Here is a 20,739-nt window from a genome sequence, read left to right as displayed (position 1 = left end):
GGTTGGTTAAGAAGGTTCAATTGTTGGGTATTAATGATGGAGTAGCAAGATGGATTCAACAGTGGCTGAATGGGAGATGCCAGAGAGTAATGGTGGATGGCTGTTTGTCAAATCAAAATAGGACCTAAATGGTAGTGAATTGAGGAATGCAGTTGAACAGAGGGATCTAGGAATAACTGTGCACAGTTCCCTGAAGGTGGAATCTCATGTAGATAGGGTGGTAAAGAAAGCTTTTGGTGTGCTGGCCTTTATAAATCAGAGCATTTAGTATAGAAGTTGGGATGTAATGTTAAAATTGTACAAGGCATTGGTGAGGCAAATTCTGGAGTATGGTGTACAATTTTGGTCGCCTAATTATAGGAAGGATGTCAACAAAATAGAGAGTACAGAGGAGATTTACTAGAATGTTGCCTGGGTTTCAGCAACTAAGTTAGAGAAAGGTTGAACAAGTTAGGTCTTTATTCTTTGGAGCACAGAAGGTTAAGGGGGGACTTGATAGAGGTCTTTAAAATGATGAGTGGGATAGACAGAGTTGATGTGGATAAGTTTTTCCCACGGAGAGTAGGGAAGATTCAAACAAGAGGACATGGCTTCAGAATTAAGGGACAGAAGTTTAGGGGTAACTTGAGGGGGAACTTCTGTACTCAGAGAGTGGTAGCTGTGTGGAATGAGCTTCCAGTGGAGGTGGTGGAGGCAGGTTCGATTTTATCATTTAAAAATAAATTGGAACGCAAGCTTATACTGAAAATAAACTACCAGAAACCCTAGCAGAAGCAACAATAACGCTTATACCAAAAAAAGATAAAGATTTAGATGAACCTGGTTCTTATAGAGCTATATCACTTCTAAATACGGATCAGAAAATTTTAGCAAAGATTCTAGCTAGAAGGCTAAATAATTATATTAACAATTTAATAAATACGGATCAAACGGGATTTATACCCAAAAGACAATCATTTAATAATTTGAGAAGGCTTTTTAATATAATGTACTCTCATAAGGAGGACAATGAAGATATCTCAGTAGTCACGTTGGATGCAGAGAAGGCATTTGATCAAGTAGAATGGCAGTATTTATACAAGGTACTCCAAAAATTCAATATGGGAGAGAATTTTATTAGATGGATTAAACTACTTTATGATAGACCTACGGCAAGAATATTAACTAACAATACGCTATCTCCAAAATTTTACTTATCAAGGGGTAATAGGCAAGGGTGTGCCTTATCACCATTGCTATTTGCCCTTATGATAGAACCGCTGGCCGAAAGGATTAGAAATCACCCGAATATTCACGGATATAACAGCAAGGACTCAAAGAATAAAATTTCATTATACGCTGATGATATCCTTTTATATATTACTAACACACAAACGAGTATACCCACCTTATTAACACTAATTGAGGAATTCGGCTCTTTTTCAGGATATAGAATAAATTGGAATAAAAGCGAAATTATGTCTTTAAAACCACAGGATTCGAGACACTTACTAAAATTCCCCTTCAAAATTGCAACAGAAAAATTCAAGTACCTGGGTATTCAAATTACGAGAAGACACAAATCATTATTTAGTGCCAATTTTATACCACTATTAAATAAACTGATTGATACGATTAAATTTTGGAAAACGCTTCCGCTCTCATTGATAGGTAGAATTAACGCTATAAAAATGACTTTCTTACCACAATTAATATATTTGTTTCAAGCGATCCCAATATATATTCCAAATATTTTTTCAAAAAATTAGATTCCACTATCACTAATTTTTATATGGACTACAGAACACATAGAATTCAACGAAAGCATTTGTGCAAATCTAAAGAAGTTGGGGGTTTATCATTACCTAACTTTATATATTACTACTGGGCAGTGCATATTAAGAACATAATATACTGGCTGGATAGTTCCACTCAGCAGTTGGAGTGGATAAGAATGGAGAAAGAGGAGTCCTATCTGCACGATATAGGAACGATCCTGCTCTCACCGATAAAATTGAATAGTATAATATATAAGAAGAACCCAATTATTCACAATATAATAAGAATTTGGAAACAAATAAAAGTATCCTTGAAATTAAATAATTTATCAGTACTAACCCCACTATTGAACAACCCCGCATTCAAACCTTCTCTCATCGACAACACATATCAACAATGGGATAGACTGGGGATTAGGAAAGTAGGGGATATGTATGAAGTGGGCAAACTGTTATCATTTCAACAATTAAAATTAAAATTTAAATTGAAGGATAATCAATATTTTAAATATATACAGGTATGTGACTTTATGAAGAAATATACACATAGATTTCAAACTATATTTTTAGATCCTTTAGAAGAAGCAATGAATATTAAGGCTGATTCACAAAAATTAATATCATACTTTTATAATAATATATTAAATAGAGAATCACCCTCAACAGAAGCATTAAGGGAAGATTGGGAACAAGAGCTAATGATAAAGATCTCGAAGGATAGATGGGAAAAGTATTTGATGAATACACATAACTGTTCTATTAATGCAAGACATAATTTAATTCAATTCAAATTATTACATAGACTATATTATTCAAAAACGAGGTTGAATAAATTTTATCCAAACGTCTCTCCCAGATGCGATAAATGTTTGTTTCAAAACGCTAATATAACACACTCATTTGTAGGATGTACAAAGTTGAATAAATTTTGGAGTGATATATTTGATATATTTACAAAGATTTTCAAGTCAAGAATAGAACCCAAAACGGAATGGATTATATTTGGAATAATAGGAGAAAATATCAATTTAAATAAAGATCAACATGTTTTTTTTAATTATGGGTTAATAATTGGAAAGAAATTGATACTTAAATTTTGGAAAAATACAACCATACCAACTGTTAAAATGTGGATTAGGAATATGATGGACATAGCACGCCTTGAAGAAATGAGACTCCGACTAATAGATAAATATGACCAATTCTTAAGGAGTTGGTCTCCTTTCATCGACTTTTTGGAATCATGTGATGCAGCGGTACCGTAAGGATTGCTGATTTCAGTTCATGACGCGGATAGATCTACATCTCCGAATACAGATTTGAAAAATTCTCTTTTAAGGGGCCTTCTCTTCTATTTCTACTTTCCACTTTCTCTCTTCCTTTTTTTATTTTTTATATACACACTTCACGTTTTTCTACTCTCTACCATCTATTTTTCCACTTTTTCCCCTTTCTATTGTTTTCTTTTTCTTGTCCTGCTTACTTCCTTCTTATAACATAAAACTAGAGGTTGTACATAGAATGGATTACGGTATTACATAGTTGGCACCTAAAATTAGGTGCCACTGTACTGTTTTATGCTGTATTAACTTCTAATGAAATAAACAAAAAATAAATAAATAAATAAATTGGATAGTTATATGGATGGGAAAGGAATGGAGGGTTATGGTCTGAGTGCAGGTAGATGGGACTAAGGGAGAATAAGTTGTTCGGCACGGACTAGAAGGGCCGAGATGGCCTGTTTCCGTGTTGTAATTGTTATTTGTTATATTATATGGTTATATTACAATAGCCAGTCCCAGCATCCTCGCCATCTTCAACAGTTCTGTGGCTACTGGCACTGTTCCTGCCTGCTCCAAGCATGAGGTGGTCCAGCCTTTCCTGAAAAAAGCTAACCTCGACCCCACCTTGCCAAGCAACTACAGACCTATTTCAAAACTGCATTTCCTTTCAAAAGTTCTTGAAAAGGTAAATTTTAAGTCAACTTATGCCTTACCTTCACCAAAATACTATCTTGGAAACTTTCCAATCAGGTTTCAGGGCCCACCACAGCACAGAGTCTGCCTTGTTGAAGGTACATAATGACCTACTTCTCACCATTGACACCGGCGATTGTGCAATCCTGCTCCTTCTCGACCTCAGCTCAGCATTTGATACTGTCCACCGCACCATCCTAATTGACCGTCTCCGGTACGGGGTTGGTATTGATGGCACTGCCCTGAGCTGGTTCATCTCCTACCTCAAAGGTAGGAGTCTCTCTACTACCATAGGCAACTCTTTCTCCTCCCCAGCTAGCCTCTGCAACAGGGTTCCACAAGGTTCCATCCTTGGCCCCATTCTCTTCTCCCTGTATATGCTCCCCTTAGACCAAGTCATTCAAAGGCACGGCATTTCCTTCCATTGCTATGCAGACGATACACAACTCTATCTCCCGCTGAAGCCCAACAACTGATCAAATCTACTTAACCTTATCCACTGCCTCAAGGATATAAAGTGTTGGGTGTCCCAGAACTTCCTCCAACTAAACGGAGGCCCCTGGAAATCAATCAAAACGATAGCAGGCAGCCTTGGAAGCCTAACCTCCTTAATCAAACCTTACGTCAAAAACCTTAGCGGGATATTTGACTCAGCGTTGAAATTTGACAAACAAGTCAATGCCGTGGAAAAAGTTAACTTCTTCCAGCTTCGGAAGATGGCTAAAATAAAACAATGCCTCCAGCTTGACGCCCTTGAAATGATCATCCACACATTTATCTCCTCCCGCCTCGATTACTGCAACTCCCTTTACACTGGCATCGGCCAATCTTCCCTGTCCCGCCTGCAACTGGTCCACAACGATGCGAGACGCTTGACGGGCACCCGAAAAAGGGACCACATCACCCCGATTCTGGCCTCTCTCCACTGGTTCCCTGTGCGGTTCCGAATAAATTTCAAGATCCTTCTTTCTGTTTACAAAGCCCTTAATGGGCTTGCCCCCCCCCCCCCCCCACCTACATCAGAAGCCTGCTTACCCACCACATTATCTCCAGGTCCCTTACATCGGCCGACTTGGGGTTACTGAACGTCTATGCACAAGCTCAGGGGTGACCGCGCCTTTGCGGTTGCAACTCCTAGACTGTGGAACAGCATCCCTCTTCCCATCAGAACTGCCCCCTCCATCGACTCTTTTTAGTCGAGACTTAAAACTCATCTTTACTCTCAAGCCTTTCTTGACCTCCTCTGAGGAAGGGCTATATGTATGTATTTATGTATGTACTTAATCTATAACGTTAGTACCTCCACCAATGTAAAGCATTTTGGTCAACGAGAGTTGTTTTTTAAATGTGCTATAGAAATAAAAGTGACAACTTGACTTGATTTGAATTATACTAGAGATAGTGTTTGTACTTGTGGAAAAGAACAAATCTGGAGGTTTTCCATATGGTTGTCCAACACTACAAAACACATGGTACTAAAGATTACACGGAATTAATCATTTACAAATAATTTGGGCTTCCGAGCTAAACTGTTTGAAAACGTTTAGCTCCATGACATCTGGAAGTGCCTTTGTTAACAACATGTTTACTGAAAGATGTAGAAAGTGATTTTTCTCCTTACCTTCCTGCTTTGCCTTTCTATCGACAGACATACATTCAGCAGGATTATTGGTCTCAGGTACTGGTGCCTCATTTCCTGAAAATGGGATATTTTTTGTGATTAAAACTTGAAAGCTACTTCAGATGTTTCAACAAAAAATGCTTAATTGTTACAGAGAGCTACGAGAATAATTGGGAACATGTGCTCAGTCCATCAGAGAAAACAATCCTGTCTAAAGCCTAGCTTAGTGTGGACTGTATCTTAGGCTTCACTTGGGATGAGTAGTTGGACATATGTTAGAGGCAATTAATATTAGGATGATTTTACGAGAAATATGTAGCTGCGCAGAGAAGTAAAATATTATCTACTCAGTATGGTGCTATAATTCTCATGTTTCATTGTGAAACGGCAATCAGTGAGACACCAAGTGCTGGTGTAACTCGGTGAATAAGGCAGCATCTTTTTCTCTTCAGATATCTATAAAAACTTTTGCAGTCAGTTTTTAATGTTCCCTGCCAGTTTTCTTTCATAATCTATTTTCCCTTTCGTAATTAAGCCCTTTGTCCTCTTCTGCCGGACTCTGAATTTCTCCCAGTCTTCTGGTAGGCTGCTTTTTCTGGCTAATTTGTATGCTTCAACTTTTGTTTTGATACTATCCCTGATTTCCCTTGTTATCCACGGATGCACTACCTTCCCTGATTTATTATTTTGCCAAACTGGGATGAACAATTGTTGTAGTTCATCCATGCAGTCTTTAAGTGCCTTCCATTGCATATCCACTGTCAACCCTTAAAAAACAATTGCCAGTCTATCTTGGTCAATTCACGTCTCATACCCTCAAATATACCTTTCTTTAAGTTCAGGACCCTTGTTTCTGAATTAACAATGTCACTCTCCATCCTAATGAAGAACTCAACCATATTATGGTCACTCTTGCCCAAGGGGCCACGCACAACAAGACTGCTAACTAACCCTTCCTCATTACTCAATACCCAGTCTAGAATAGCCTGCTCTCTTGTTGGTTCCTCTACATGTTGGTTTGGAAAACTATCCCGCATATATTCCAAGAAATCCTCTTCCTCAGCACCTCTGCCAATTTGATTCACCCAATCTATATGAAAAAGATTTGTTCCATGACATCTGGAGCCTTTGTTTACTGAGAGATGTAGAAAGTGATTTAGCTCCTTACCTTCCTGCTTTGCCTTTCTATCGACAGACATATATTCAGCAGGATTACTGGTCTCAGGTACTGGTGCCTTATTTCCTGAAAATATGATTTGTTTTGTGATTAAAACTTGAAAGCTACTTCAGATGTTTCAACAAAAACTGCTTCATTGTTACAGAGAGCTACGAGAATAATTGGGAACATTTACTCAGTCCATCATAGATAACAATCCTGTCTAAAGCCAAGCTCATTGTAGACTGAATATTTGGCTTCACTTGTGATGTGTAGTTGTGACCTATGTTAGAGGCAATTAATATTAGGATGATTTTACAATCAATATGTTGCTGCTCTGAGAAGTAAAGTGTCATCTACTCAGTGTGGTGCTATAATTATCATGTTTCATTATGAAACGGCAAACCATCAGTGAGGCACAAAGTGCTGGAGTAACTCAGCGAATAAGGCAGCATCTCTGGAGAACATGGATAGGTGACATTTTTTGTCATCACCCTTCTTTAGGTGATCAGTGAGATTTTACCTCAAGCAAGCTGTTGGTGCATTTCGTGGTTCCCCAATGTTCCCTAAGGATAAGATTGGTATATGGCACTTTGACAATTATTGGAATCAACATCACATCAAAAATTAGTATGAACTCAATTTAAAATGTTGTTAATCAATTTTGCTGCTCAGAATACATTAGTCTTCATTGGTTTTATATGGTTAACTAGAAGCAGCCTCGTGACCAGAAGTCTTACTCGGAGCTAATATTTGGGAACTTTGTGACTTTGTTGAAGAACAATCAAAAGAATAAGGTAAAATATTATGTACTTCACTCTGCCTTTGCCACTTGGTACTTTTATTTGACAGAGTATTTTATGATTCGCGTGTCCTTGAACATAAGAAAAAATTGTAATTGTGGTTTACACTAAAACCAGACAGAAGTGGGTATGTGAAGGATTATAAAATGTACTAAAGTCCAATGGGGTTTTGGGTGAAACAGAATAAGTGGCAACGTGTGATGAAGTTTAGAAATTCAAAATTGCAAAATGGCTGAAGATCTGCCTTGATGAATAGAACACAACACTGGTAAAATCTCTGTTACATTTTAATTGTTTCCACGATACCTTGCATTTTCTGGATTTCCATAGCATTTGAATAAAGATGTGATGCTTCTTCTGTATTTCCCTCTATTTGTTGAGGTTTCTGCCTTTGATTTTCCAAACCTGTTCATGTGGAGGACACCCATTAAAATGAATTAATTGATCCTCATGAATTTCTTGTATTCAACTAAACAAACTATAAAATGGTGTTTAAGAAGGAACTGCAGATGCTGGAGAATCGAAGGTTACACAAAAAAGCTGGAGAAACTCAGCGGGTGCAGCAGCATCTATGGAGCGAAGGAAATAGGCAACGTTTCGGGCCGAAACGTTGCCTATTTCCTTCGCTCCATAGATGCTGCTGCATCCGCTGAGTTTCTCAAACTATAAAATGGGTTGCTTAGATTTTACTTTGTCTGAAATTCATTGTAATAAAAGATAATTAACATTTCCAATGAAACTTGACACAGATTTGAAGTTGATTTGTTTTCAAACTTTTGAGGTCAGGCCCATTTCTTGATAATGTTCATATAATCTGGTTTGGTCCATTCATATAGTACTAAGGAAGGTGCATTATTGTTTTAATAATCTCATGTTCAAATGGTTGCCCATAATCACAATGCCCAAATTTAAGAATGGAAGAAACAGGAGCAAATATAAGATCTTTGGCCACTTGAGCTTGTTCTGCCATTCAGTTTGACCATGGCTGAACAATCTAGATTTCAACACCACTTACGCTCTGTCTCTTCATAAACTTTGACCGAATTGTAGTTCAAATGAGTGTCACCACCTTGTATATATTAATTGATTTCACCACTATGATCTCGGGTAGATAATTACAAAGCATCAAAGCCTTTTGAGAGAAGAAATGTCATCTAAATTTTGTCTTAAATGAACAACCGCTTATTCCGAAACACTCGTGCACCAAATCACACTCTAGTTCTGGATATCTCATGAGGTGAAGCAACCACCTTATCACATCTCCTCAGAATCAACCCCTTCATCATTGGAGTCAATCCTGAGAACCTCCTCTACATATCCTTCCATTCATAATGAGACCAAAACTGACCAGACTTGGAATAATGCCGCCAAAAATGGCGGCTCCAGCATGTGTAATTTATGAAAATTAAAATTCACTGTGCAGTTACATATCTGACAAATAAAGCACCAATTAATCTTAAAACAAATAGACATAACATGAAGGTACAAATAAAGCACCACTGAACGTGAAAATAATAAAACTCAACTAAAACTAAACATATTATATAATTCTACATCCTCAATATTTAAATATATTCCCTGATTTGAGAAATAACAAGGAATTAATAAGCAAACATTAAAACTTGCAACCTTTATAATACCTATTCTGCCAATAACTTATTTTTTAAATGATCTTTGATTACAAATAATTTTATCTCTATAATCACTTCCAGACCTTTGGGATCTCTGGATTTATCTAATTCTATCATTGGGAAATTAGCCTTCAATTTACGAGATTTTTTAAATGGAATTCTATTTCCTAGTCTCTCTGCCTTACTTCCTGTCCATGCTCTTAAATCTGAACATTTGCATAAGTTTTCATAATTATCCAAATCTTCTAACCTTTCAAGATTTCGTTAGATTTAGATCTTAGGGCTAAAGGAATTAAGGGAGATGGGGAAAAAGCAGGGATGGGGTACTGATTTTGGATGATCAGCCATGATCATATTAAATTGCATTGAAGGGCTGATGGACGACTCCTGCACATATTTTCTATTTTTCTATCTCTTTTTGTCAAATTTAGTTTGATAACATTCTTGAAAGCACCCTTAGGGGGTGCAATCACTTAAAATATGCCACAGCAAACAATTGTCTGCAGACTACATTTGACATAGTGGAACATAAATGAGTGTAAGATATAGTTATCATTGGCAATTTTTGGAATCGTATTTCATTAATATTTTTGGTATGCATCTTACCTTTATTCTTGCACTTTTTCAAACACAGCACCACTCCCAAGATAACGATGAGCAGAAGAGCCAAACTTCCAATAATAGTAATAATAATATAGGTGTAGGTATCTGATAGAAGAGTAAGCATAGATTTCATCTTTACATAGTTCATAATTAGTATATTTTTAAAGATCCGTCAATAACCAAATGGATAATATTGCTGTGTCAGATTTGAATTCAACATTCAAGGAAACTGAAGTGTTGCAACTATCAATTCAGGTAGGGACACAGAAGCAAATCACACATGGATTCCATTCCTCAAATCAATGCGTTGATTCTATCTGGCAGATGGGTGCAGATGGATCATCTGCAAAAGCATCTGATTCAGCTGTAAAACTTTCTGCCGTACAACAGGCAAATGTCGCTCATTGTTTGGCTTCAAGCGAAATAATCACTGTTTCACTGAGAACTTGTGAGAGTGAACTTACGAACGGCTCGAGGCTTCATCCCGAGAACAAATGTGATGAAGACAAAAAAACTAAGAGCAGCCATCATCTTAATAACCAGCATAACTTTGGGATGTGAGAAACATAGACTGACATAGAGTCCCGTGATTTGGTCATGCACACAGACAAGGGGAGAACATTGGATTGATAGATCGATCTTGCTTTGCTGGTGCTCTGGAACATCTTCTCCACATGCAGCACATTTAATACAAAAGATGAATTGAGTTTAAATTACATAGTTTCCACAATGGGTTTTGAACAAGTGACGTTAGACCATTGAACAAGGTTTCTCGATTACAATGTTGGTAGCAAATACTGCAAGAGTGCAGAGATAATTTACAAGGATATTGCAAGGACACAAGGGCTGAGCTATAGAGAAAAGTTAGGCAGGCTAGGATTTTATTCCTTGGAGTGCAGGAAGCTGAGGAATGAAAATCAAGAATCAAGCCATACATGAGAGGGTTGATATTTAATAGGAACTTGAGTGGCAACTTTGGCACTCAAGTGTTTGGTGGATATATGGAACAAAGTGCCATAGTATGTAGATGAGGCAGGTACTATAGCAGCATATCAAAGTCACTTGGACAGGTACATGGGTAGGAAAGGTTTGGAGGGATATGGTCCAAATGCAGGCAAATGGGACTAGCATAGATGGGCTATCTTTGTCGGCATGGATGAATTGGATCAAAGGGCCTGGTCCATGGTGTATGACTGACTCAAATCCAATTAACTACATTTGAATAAATACTGATGCTATCATGCCCACATCAACCCAGGCTTGATCGTAACTAATTCTAAGTTTCCGCTCTGTACAGTCAACCACACAGGATTGAAAGAGTCACTGCTGCCAAAAACGACAATGCTTGTCAAATTGCCTTAACATGAACATATATACAAAGAGAAAATATTTGCTTCACTTACTACTGAATTCCAGATTGTAAGGGACTAAAATCTGGAGCCTTTCTTGCTGGAACAAACCACATCTCCAGTTCCCTTTGCCTCTCTCAGCTTTCTGAATAACCAGACTCAGTGATTTATCTTCTCCATTCAGTGTCTTTTCTTCAACAGTTTTGCCATCAACATTGATCCAAACCAGTCTCACCAGTTCAGTGACGTGGGACACAGAGCAGGTCAGGGTAACCTTGCCTCCGTCAGTCACTGCATCAGATGGCTCGGCTGTGACTGGGAACAAATAAAACATTTAGATTTTAAATATTATTTTATAATTAATAACACAAGCAATGTTTTATCCAATAACAAAAGGCTGCTGGTGCTGGAATTCTGTTGTTACATGACATTCTGTCTCCTACCTTTAACTGTGATTAGTGTCATAGTTACAAAAGTAATTCCGCCCAGAGTACAGGTGTAAACTCCTGCATCCTCGAACACCACAGGGGAAATCCTCATCGTCAAATTATTGCTGTTAAATTCTGTCACTGAGGGCTCCAGTCGATTCACAAAGCGACTACTGGTGACAGTGATGGGCTGAAACGTTACTGCCGTTGCTATTTCTTCGGTCGAACCGGGAAGAAGATGTGATGTCCAGGACCAGGCAGCGTTTTCGTAATTTGTTGTAATACTGTAACAAAGGAGGTGGAGTTCACTGCCATCTGTGCCTGTGCGATAAAGTGTGTAACTTGCTCCATATAAAGCTGCATCAAGAGACAGAGAAGACATGTTAACATTTCACAGTTATTATTTAGGGCAAGGGCAGGTCAGGTCATGAGGACCTGATGCTGTTGTTGTTCCCCACAGCCATCAGGCTATTAAACACTACAACCTCATAGGTTATGAACTACAATAGACTATTATTATTATTATTATTATTATTATTATTATTTATTATTATTCTTATTGCACTGTTATTGTTTTATTTTTGAGTGTTTGTTATATTATTTATTACGATTACATATTCTACTGTGCTGCAGCAAATAAGAATTTCATTGTTCTATCTGGGACAGATGACAATAAAACCCTCTTGACTCTTTACTCTTGATTTTGTATGCCTCGACTCTCATCAGTCCGATCTGCAGCAACTGCAATCATTTCAAACAGCTGCAGGACTCAGTGCTAAGGATCAGTGAGGGGAGAGGGGACGGATTGTTGTTCAATGCTGATGTGTGCACCGGGACCCCCAGTGTCTGTGTGAGCAAGAAGCGCTGGTGACATGCTGACCCCTTTGATTATGTAACACTTTGACATGGGTAACACTTTAATATTGATCGGAGGAGATGAAAGATTAGAGTAAGGAATCGTGTATATCCACAGTTTCAATTTCCTGTTAAAAGTCAATGCACAATTATATTTGAATGACCTGACAGAATGGTCTGAATATTACCAGGACGGGAGGGTTTTAGTTGTAGGGAGAGACAGGATAAACTGAACCTGTTCCCACTGTAGTAGGAGGTTGAAGGGTGTCCTCACAGAGGTACTGTCAAGTCCAGTTTATTGTCATTAACACTAGTACGGAGAGATATAGTTACAATGTCACCTTCTTGAGGCAGCCTCCCACAAATATATTTTCGATGGTGGAGAGGGCTGTCCCTGTGATGGATTGCACTGTCATGGGGGGCATAAATAAGGTGAGTAGTCACATTATTTTTCTCAATATAGCAGAGTCCAACCCTAGATGGCTTAAGCTTCGAGGGGAAAGCATTAAAAGGGATCTGAACAACAGGTTTTTCACTCAGAAAATTATGGGTATGTGGAATAAGATTACAGTGGAGGTATAGGGGTGGATAGGATTACCACATTGCAACATTTGTGTGATTATGGATAGGAGAGGTTTGGAGGCATAATCACCATCTCTAAAGGCTGTTATTTCCACCATTGCTTTTACATTGGTTTTTAGTCACAGCCGAATGAACGCTTTTTTTCCAAACACATCTGTTTTTGAATCAAACCATGTTAGGGGTGGACAGAAGAACAAGTTTGCAGAGCAAAGAACCTCACTGGGTCGATGTCTCCATCGCTCCCACTTCTCCCCAGTCTCCTGCTCTGGATGTGAAATCAGTTTCAGGGTAAATAGAAGGACACGTTTCAGCTGTAGATTATTGGGTGAAGCAAACCTATACTCAGGGTCCAGTTCAAGAGATTAAAAAAAATCCAATGTATATTTACCATATGCACCAGATATAATCCAGAACAATTATATATTTATTTGCTGCAGATTTACAGGCACATTAGATATAACAACACCAATAAATATATCATAAATTATCAGTTACTCTTAGTAAATAAGACCATGATAATGCAAAGACCAAGGTATGTTGAGGAACCATTGTCATGCAGAGTCCACAGTAGTTAGCTGCTGTGGTTCGGTTGTGGTTGGGGTTGTGCGATGAGGTTCAAGAACCTGATGGGTGATAAGAAGAAGGTAAAAACTTCTGTAGATAAGTAAAAACCTGATGGGTGATGAGAAGAAAGTAAAAACTTCTTTACATATGTAAAAAGCAAAAGATTAGTGAAGGCAAATGTACGTCCCATACAATCAGATACAGGTGAATTTATAATGGTAAACAAGGAAATGGCAGAACAGTTAAATGAGTACTTTGGTTCTGTCTTCACAAAGGAAGACACAAACATTCCCCCGGAGATACTTGGGGATCGGGAATCTAGTGAGAGGGAGGAACTGAGGGAATCCACATTAGTTCCGAAATGGTGTTTGGTAAACTGTTGGGACTGAAGGCAGATAATTCTCCAGGGCCTGATGGTCTGCATCCCAGAGTACTCAAGGAGGTGGCCCTGGAAATCGTCAATGTATTGGTGATCACTTTTCAATGGCCACCGACTCTGGATCAGTCCCTGTGGACTGGACGGTAGCCAAAGTTAACTCCACTTTTTAAGAAAGGAGCGAGAGAGAAACCTGGGAATTATAGACCAGTTAGCCTTACATTGGTAGTGGGGAAGATGCTAGAGTCAATTATTAAATATATTATAACAGCGCATTTGGAAAGCAGTGACAGGATCGGTCAAAATTAGCATGGGTTTATGATGGGGAAATCATGCTTGACTAATCTTCTGGAATTTTTTGAGGATGTAACAAATTGTATAGAGAAGGGAGAGCCAGTGGATGTGGTGTATCTGGACTTCCAAAAAGCCTTTGACAAGGTCCCACACAAGAGATCAGTGTGCAAAATGGTATTGGGGATAGGGTATTGACATGGATAGAGACCTGGTTGGCAGACAGGAAGCAAAGAGTAGGAATTAACGGGTCCTTTTCAGAATGGCAGGCAGTAACTAGTGGGAGTGTCGCAAGGCTCTGTGCTGTGACCCCAGTTATTTCCAATATATATTAACGATTTAGACAAGGGAATTAAATGTTACATCTCCAGGTTTGCAGATGACGCAAAGCTGCATGGCAGTGTAAGCTGCGAGGAGGATGCTATGAGGCTGCAGGGTGACTTGGATAGGTTGGGTGAGTGGGCAAATTTTTGGCAGATGCAGTATAATATCGATAAATGTGAGGTTATCCACTTTGCCATCAAGGAGAGGATGGCAGATTATTATCTAAATGGTGTCTGATTTGGAAAAGGGGAAGTACAGCGAGACCTGGCCGTGCTTGTACATCTGTCACTGAAAGTAAGCCTGCAGGTACAGCAGGCAGTGAAGAAGGCTAATGGCATGTTGGCCTTCATTCTGAGAGGATTTGAGTTTAGGAGCAAGGAATTCCTACTGCAGTTGTACAGGGCCCTGGTGAGACCGAACCTGGAGTATTGTGTGTAATTTTGGTCTCCTAATTTGAAGAAGGATATTATTGCTATTGAGGGAAAGCAGTGTAGGTTCACAAGTTCAATTCCTGGGATGGCGGGGCAGACTTATGATGAAAGAATGGGTTGACTGGGCTTGTTTTCACTGGAATTTAGAAGGTTGAGAGGGGATCTTAAAGAAACATATAACATTCTTAAGGGATTGGACAGGCTAGATGCTGGAAAAATGTTCCTGATGTTGGGGGAGTCCAGAACCTGTGGTCACAGTTTAAGAATAAGGGATAGGCCATTTAGGACTAAGATGAACACTTTTCCACCCAGAGAGTTGTTAATCTGGAATTCTCTGCCTCAGAAGGCAGTGGAGGCTAATTCATTGGATGTTTTCGAGAGAGTTAGATTTAGCTCTTGGGGCTAATGGAATCAAGGGAGATGGGAAAAAGCAGGAACAGGGCCCCAATTTTATATGATCAGCCATGATCATATTGCATAGTGGTGCAGGCTCGACGGGCTGAAGAGCCTATTCTGGCATCAATTTTTCTCTATTTCCGTGAAAAGGTTCTTGAATTTTGAGGTAATGGTTCTCAGACTCCTGTGCCTGCTTCCTAATGATAGCAGCGAGATGAGAGCATGGCCATGAGTTTGCTGATATTAGCTGCCTTTTTGAGATCCCTTTGATGGTGCGAAGATCAATATGTAATGGACAAGGCATCAACCACCACCTACAGCCTACCTTGGTTTTTCAACTTTAGAATTTTCAAACCAGACAGCCAGTCAATATCCACTGCACTATATACTTGTAGAAGATAGATAGAGTATCTGGTGATAACGCCAAACATTTGAGGAAGTTTAGGCATTGGTGAGCATTTTAGTGAGTGTATCAATGTGGTGGGCCCAGGACAGATGAGAGTTGTGCACGACCAGGATCTTGAAGAGGCCGACTCTCTCCATGTAGAGCCATTGAAAATAGGTGCATGGTCCTTTGGTTTTCCCTTCCTGTCGGAGCTTTGATTAGGTGACTAATGCAGATATCCAACCAGGGATGCACATAATTAATGCATCAATCATGTGTGTTAATGTCAATTGACTGATACGTAAATACGTAGATAACAGAAGATTCACTTTCAAAGAGGCAGGTGAAAGATATTGTACTTTGCAAAGAAGGAGTTTAGATTCACCAAAGCTAAAACAATAATGTTATTCCATGGAATCTAGCACCAGATCAATCCATTGGATGTGAATGGGACTCACAGGCAGTGGCTCTTGTCCCAGGGGAAGGTGAATGTTGTATTTGGACTAAATGTATGCATTATTTTCATGTGAATGGGCATGATTAATATATTTTATTCAAATATTTTTTTGTTTATCATGTTAGTTAATTGTGATGAAGTGGCAACCTTAATATTTATGGTAAGATAACAGCACTTACAGTTTTTTACAGCAAATTCTGCTTTCCCTTTGCCAACAACCTTTACATTTTTCTGCACTTCACAGTTATACATCATCCCATCCTGCACTGTAACGTATCGGATCATCAGATAGACCGTGTTATTCAAGCAGATCTGATCAGTGTTCGTCTTGTTCTGCTGGGATGAGTCCATTGGTCTCCAGTGAAGACTGATTGTATCTGAGAGTCTGGAGATGGTGCAGCTGAGTGTGACGTCACTGCCCATCACAGGCTCATGTGGACTTGCCTCGACTGTGAAAAACAATGAGACTCAGAATGAGTAGTGGCTTGTACAATACAATGATTGAGTTTAATCTGACCTAAAGGTGGGCCAATAGCAGCATTTGTATTTTTAGAATCAGTCCAGATATAGTTGGATCTTAGACATAAAATAATGCAGAGAGTGCACTGACTCACAGTCTAGCTACGCCAAATCAGTGATGCGGAGCCGAGGTAATGATTGCATGTCACGGCTCAGATCAGAGTTCCACGGTTTGGACAGCATTTGCCGATGCCAACAATAGGGTGGTTGAGTGATGCAGCATGGTTGCATCACAGCTCCAGTCACCTGGGTTCCATCCCAACCTCCAGTGCGTTGTGGGATACTTGCACTATCTCCCTGTGGGCACAAGGGCTTCCTCAAAGTCCTCCTATTTCATATCCTAAAAAACTTGCTGATTCGTAGATTAGTTGGCCACTATATATTTCCCCTGGTGTGCAGGTGAGCAAATTAGTTTGAGCGAGTTGTGGAGAATAAAAAGGAATTAGTATTGTGAAATTAGTAAAAATCAGTTGGATTATATACACACAGAAATGGATGATTTCTGTTTATATTGGATATGAGGGAATGCACCAGTGTAAGTCTTGTGTTCATTGGTCAGCTAACTACAGTAAGACCATTGAACACATTCATTGGTACGAAACCAACACTGAATAGACAATAGGCGCAGGACTAAGCCATTCGACCCTTCGAGCCAGCATTCAATGTGATCATGGCTGATCATCCACAATCAGTACCCCGTTCCTGCCTTCTCCCCATATCCTCTGAATCCGCTATCTTTAATAGCCCTATCTAGCTCTCTTGAAAGTATCCAGAGAACTGGCCTCCACCACCCTCCGAGGCAGAGAATTCCACAGACTTACAACTCTCTGTGAAAAAGTGGTTCCTCATCTCCGTTCTAAATGCCTTACCCCTTATTCTTAAACTGTGGTCTCTGGTTCTGGACTCCTTCAAAATCGGGAACATGTTTCCTGCCTCTAGCATGTCCAAACTCTTAATAATTTTATATGCTTCAATAAGGTACCCTCTCATCCTAAATTCCAGAGTATACAAAGTGTGCACTTTAGAGAAAAATCAAGAGGGGGGGAAAGAGGAATGAAATAGATCTGATGTATGATGTCAATGGAGTTGAACTATAATATTAAAACATATTTCTCATGAGTTTGCTTGCAGATGCTCGTAGAAGGTAAAGAAATGAGGGGAATGAATTGTGATCTTGGAATATAAATGAATTACCAGAGAGGATTATTTGATCTTAAAGTGCATTAATTTGGATAAAACCCCATCACCTGACTAAATGCAATCTCAGACATTATGGGACTCTGGGGAAGAAATTGCAGAGATATTTGCATCACCTTTAGCCACAAGTGAAGTTCCCAAACACTAGAGTGAGGGTGACTAGAGTAATGTTATGCTGTTATATAAGAGGGGCAGCAAGGACAAAACAGGAACTTAGAGCTTGACATCAGCAGTGGGTTAACTACTGAAGGAGATTCTGAGGGATAGGATCTAATTGCATTTGAATAGATGGACTGATTAGGGATAGTCAGCGTGGCTTTGTTTGCGGGAAATCCAAAATCTCAAAAACCAGAGATTTTTTTCAAATGGTAACAAAGTGGATTGATGAGGCAGAGAAGGTGATGTAGACTAGGTGGCCATTTGCAAGGCCTTTGATATGTTGCACATGGTTGGCTAGCATGGAAGTTTAGATCACATGGGATTCAGGAAAAGCTAGCTAAATCAGTACTGTGACAGAGGGCCTTCCCTCTGCTGAGAGGGAGTGAGGGAGATAAGCATGAGACCGCCAGTGCCTTATTACGAGGCAAAGATGAACTACGGCGAGAAGCCTGAGATCGCTACACCTCCTCCTTCAAATCTGGGACTGTGCTGAGGAATAAGTCTGAGATTGGCAATGCCAATCTTGTGAATAAAAATATCACACGAGTTCACCCTTCTGCAAATGTCCCTATGGTCACTGCCAACCTAGCATCATCGGCAATGCCAATACACAAAATTGGTTTGATGTAGGAAACAGAGGGTGATGGTGGAAGGTCACTTTTCAGACTGGAGACCAGCGTCTAGTGGTGTGCCTCAGGAATTAGTGCTGGGACCAATGTTGTTTGTGATTTTTTTTAAATAATTTGCATGAGAATGTAAAAGGCCAGTAATTTTACAAATGGCATTAATAGAAGAGTTATCATAGACAGTGAAGAACGTTGTCAAAAATTACAATGGGGTTTGGATCAGCTAGGTACGTGGGCTGAGGAATTGCAAAAGGCATCTAAATCAGACAAGTGCAAGGAGATGGGATATTATTTTGCAGTGTACAAGATGTTGGAGTATTGTGTGAAGTTTTGGTTCTTTGTTATAGGAAAGATGTCATTAAGTTGGAATGAATGGAATAAAAGGATCATGAGAATATTGCTCGGATTGCAGGTTATGGGTTACAGAGAGAAGTTGGTCAGGTTAAGACTTTATTCTTGGAGGGTAGGAGACTGTGGGGTTGATGTTTTTGACCACAGAATATAAAATAGTACAGCACAGGATTAGATGCTGCAGCCCAAATGTCTTCTTCTTGCGTATGGAGTGCACAGCCTAAAGTTGTAGGACAACTTGTTCTATTTGATCTTAATTGATTGGCCCTAATGTCTGTGCAGCACATTAAACTAATCATGGAGCTCATGATGCTCTGTATGTTAATACTGTCATTAACTGTATACTTTCCCCTTGCATTTAACCTCCCCCCCCCAAAGTGCAACACCTTACACATGTGCAGATTAAACTCCATCTGCCATTTCTCTGCCCATATCTGTGTTTGACCTCTAACTGCTGCATCATTAGCCAGACTTCTTCACTGCCTGATACTCCAATTTTTGTGACTCCAAATATTTGCATATTATTTGCATCAATAAACCCATTTACATTTTCATCTAGGTCAATTATATATCACAAACAACAGAGGTTACAATACTTTTCCTTGCGGAGCAGCATTGGACAAAGACTTAGACCCAGCATGACACCTTTCCACCACAAACCTCTGTCTTCATGGGAAGCTAGTTCTGAATCGACGTTGCTAAATCACCATTGATCCCAGATATCTGAACCCTCTGGATCAGTCTACCTTGTCATTTTCCTAATGTCAACAACATCCCTTCAATTATCTACAGTAACTCCCAAAATTCTTAATCAAATTTGTAAAATTTGACATGCCCCATCGAGACCATCAGCATCGTTCCGTAATGTGTCCATTACCTTCCAAATACAAGTACGTCTTATCTCTGAATCCCATCTTAAACTTCCCTACCACTGATGTGAAGCTCACTGGCCTACAATTTCCTGAGTTACTTTTATAACATTGGCCTGTCCATGTTCTCCACAGATCCATAACCTGCTGAGTTACTCCAGCACTTTGTGTGTGTTTCTTTGCAAACTAGTATCTGCTGTTCACTGGGTCTAAGAAATTCTTTGGCTGCTATCCACTCCTCTGGGACCTTGCTTGTGAATAGAGAAGATACAGGGATCATTGTCTAGGACTGGCAGTCTTCTCTCTTGCCTCGCTCATTAATTTAGGTCAGATCCTATCAAGTCCAAGCGATCTATCCTTATTGCATTTGCTCTTTTACTGTCCCACTTGGGCGACCTAATCTGCGAGTTTAGGAGGGTGTCTTCGACCTTCAAACTTGCGGCATGGTCAACACATGGTCCTAGGAGGTCCTATGAGGTCACTGGAACTCTCCTTCATGCTCGAGGAAATTTGCGATTAGGTCGCCCATGTGGGACAGCCCCTTAAGGATCTATCCATAATGCTTTTCAAGAGCGCCACAACTAACTGCTCTTACATATTCGTATTCTCCATCCTGATCTCAATGTCTTCCATGTCCTCCTCTCTGATAAATACTGACGTAAAGTATTTATTTAGTAACTTACCTCCTTTATCTTTGAGTAGTCCTGCATCTCCATTTTTTTAGTGTATGTATAAAAGGTTTCAGATTCTCTTTAATACAATTTGCCAATGACATTCCAGGACCCCTCCTAACTCCTTGCTTCATTCTTTACTGTTTTCCTTCATCTTGCTGGACCATGCTGGTATTGAACTCTGAACAACTGGTCTCTAAATTACTCCCAAATGTCAGATATGGACTTATCCAATAACAGCTGCTCCCAATTTACAGCCCTATGCTGAATATGATGCCTCACCTCAATTCAGTGCTTTACCCCAAGGTCCATACTTAATGGATCAATTCACTTTTACTCAATGGATCAATTAACTTTTCTGT

At 39.4% G+C, this 20,739-nt stretch overlaps 1 protein-coding gene across 6 annotated transcripts in view; it reads right to left on the bottom strand.

The window, feature by feature from the left end:
• Positions 1–20,739, bottom strand: part of LOC129701489 (uncharacterized) — a 95,477-nt gene that overhangs the window by 14,971 nt on the left and 59,767 nt on the right. For 3 of the 6 annotated variants that reach the window (XM_055642710.1, XM_055642706.1, XM_055642705.1), the window contains 4 exons: positions 9,551–9,652; positions 7,620–7,718; positions 6,523–6,597; positions 5,355–5,429 (listed from right to left, as the gene is read on the bottom strand). In XM_055642710.1, coding sequence (XP_055498685.1) covers positions 5,355–5,429; positions 6,523–6,597; positions 7,620–7,718; positions 9,551–9,652 — 351 coding nt within the window. Of the gene's footprint in view, positions 1–5,354; positions 5,430–6,522; positions 6,598–7,619; positions 7,719–9,550; positions 9,653–10,950; positions 11,212–11,339; positions 11,682–16,164; positions 16,435–20,739 lie in introns of all 6 variants that reach the window. The other 3 variants (XM_055642704.1, XM_055642707.1, XM_055642709.1) reach the window with 3 other exon arrangements.

The sequence above is a fragment of the Leucoraja erinacea genome, chromosome 11, assembly GCF_028641065.1.
Source record: "Leucoraja erinacea ecotype New England chromosome 11, Leri_hhj_1, whole genome shotgun sequence".
Taxonomy (NCBI): domain Eukaryota; kingdom Metazoa; phylum Chordata; class Chondrichthyes; order Rajiformes; family Rajidae; genus Leucoraja; species Leucoraja erinaceus.
Note: the sequence above shows the minus strand (reverse complement) of the source record. Positions and strands in the feature narration are given on the sequence as shown.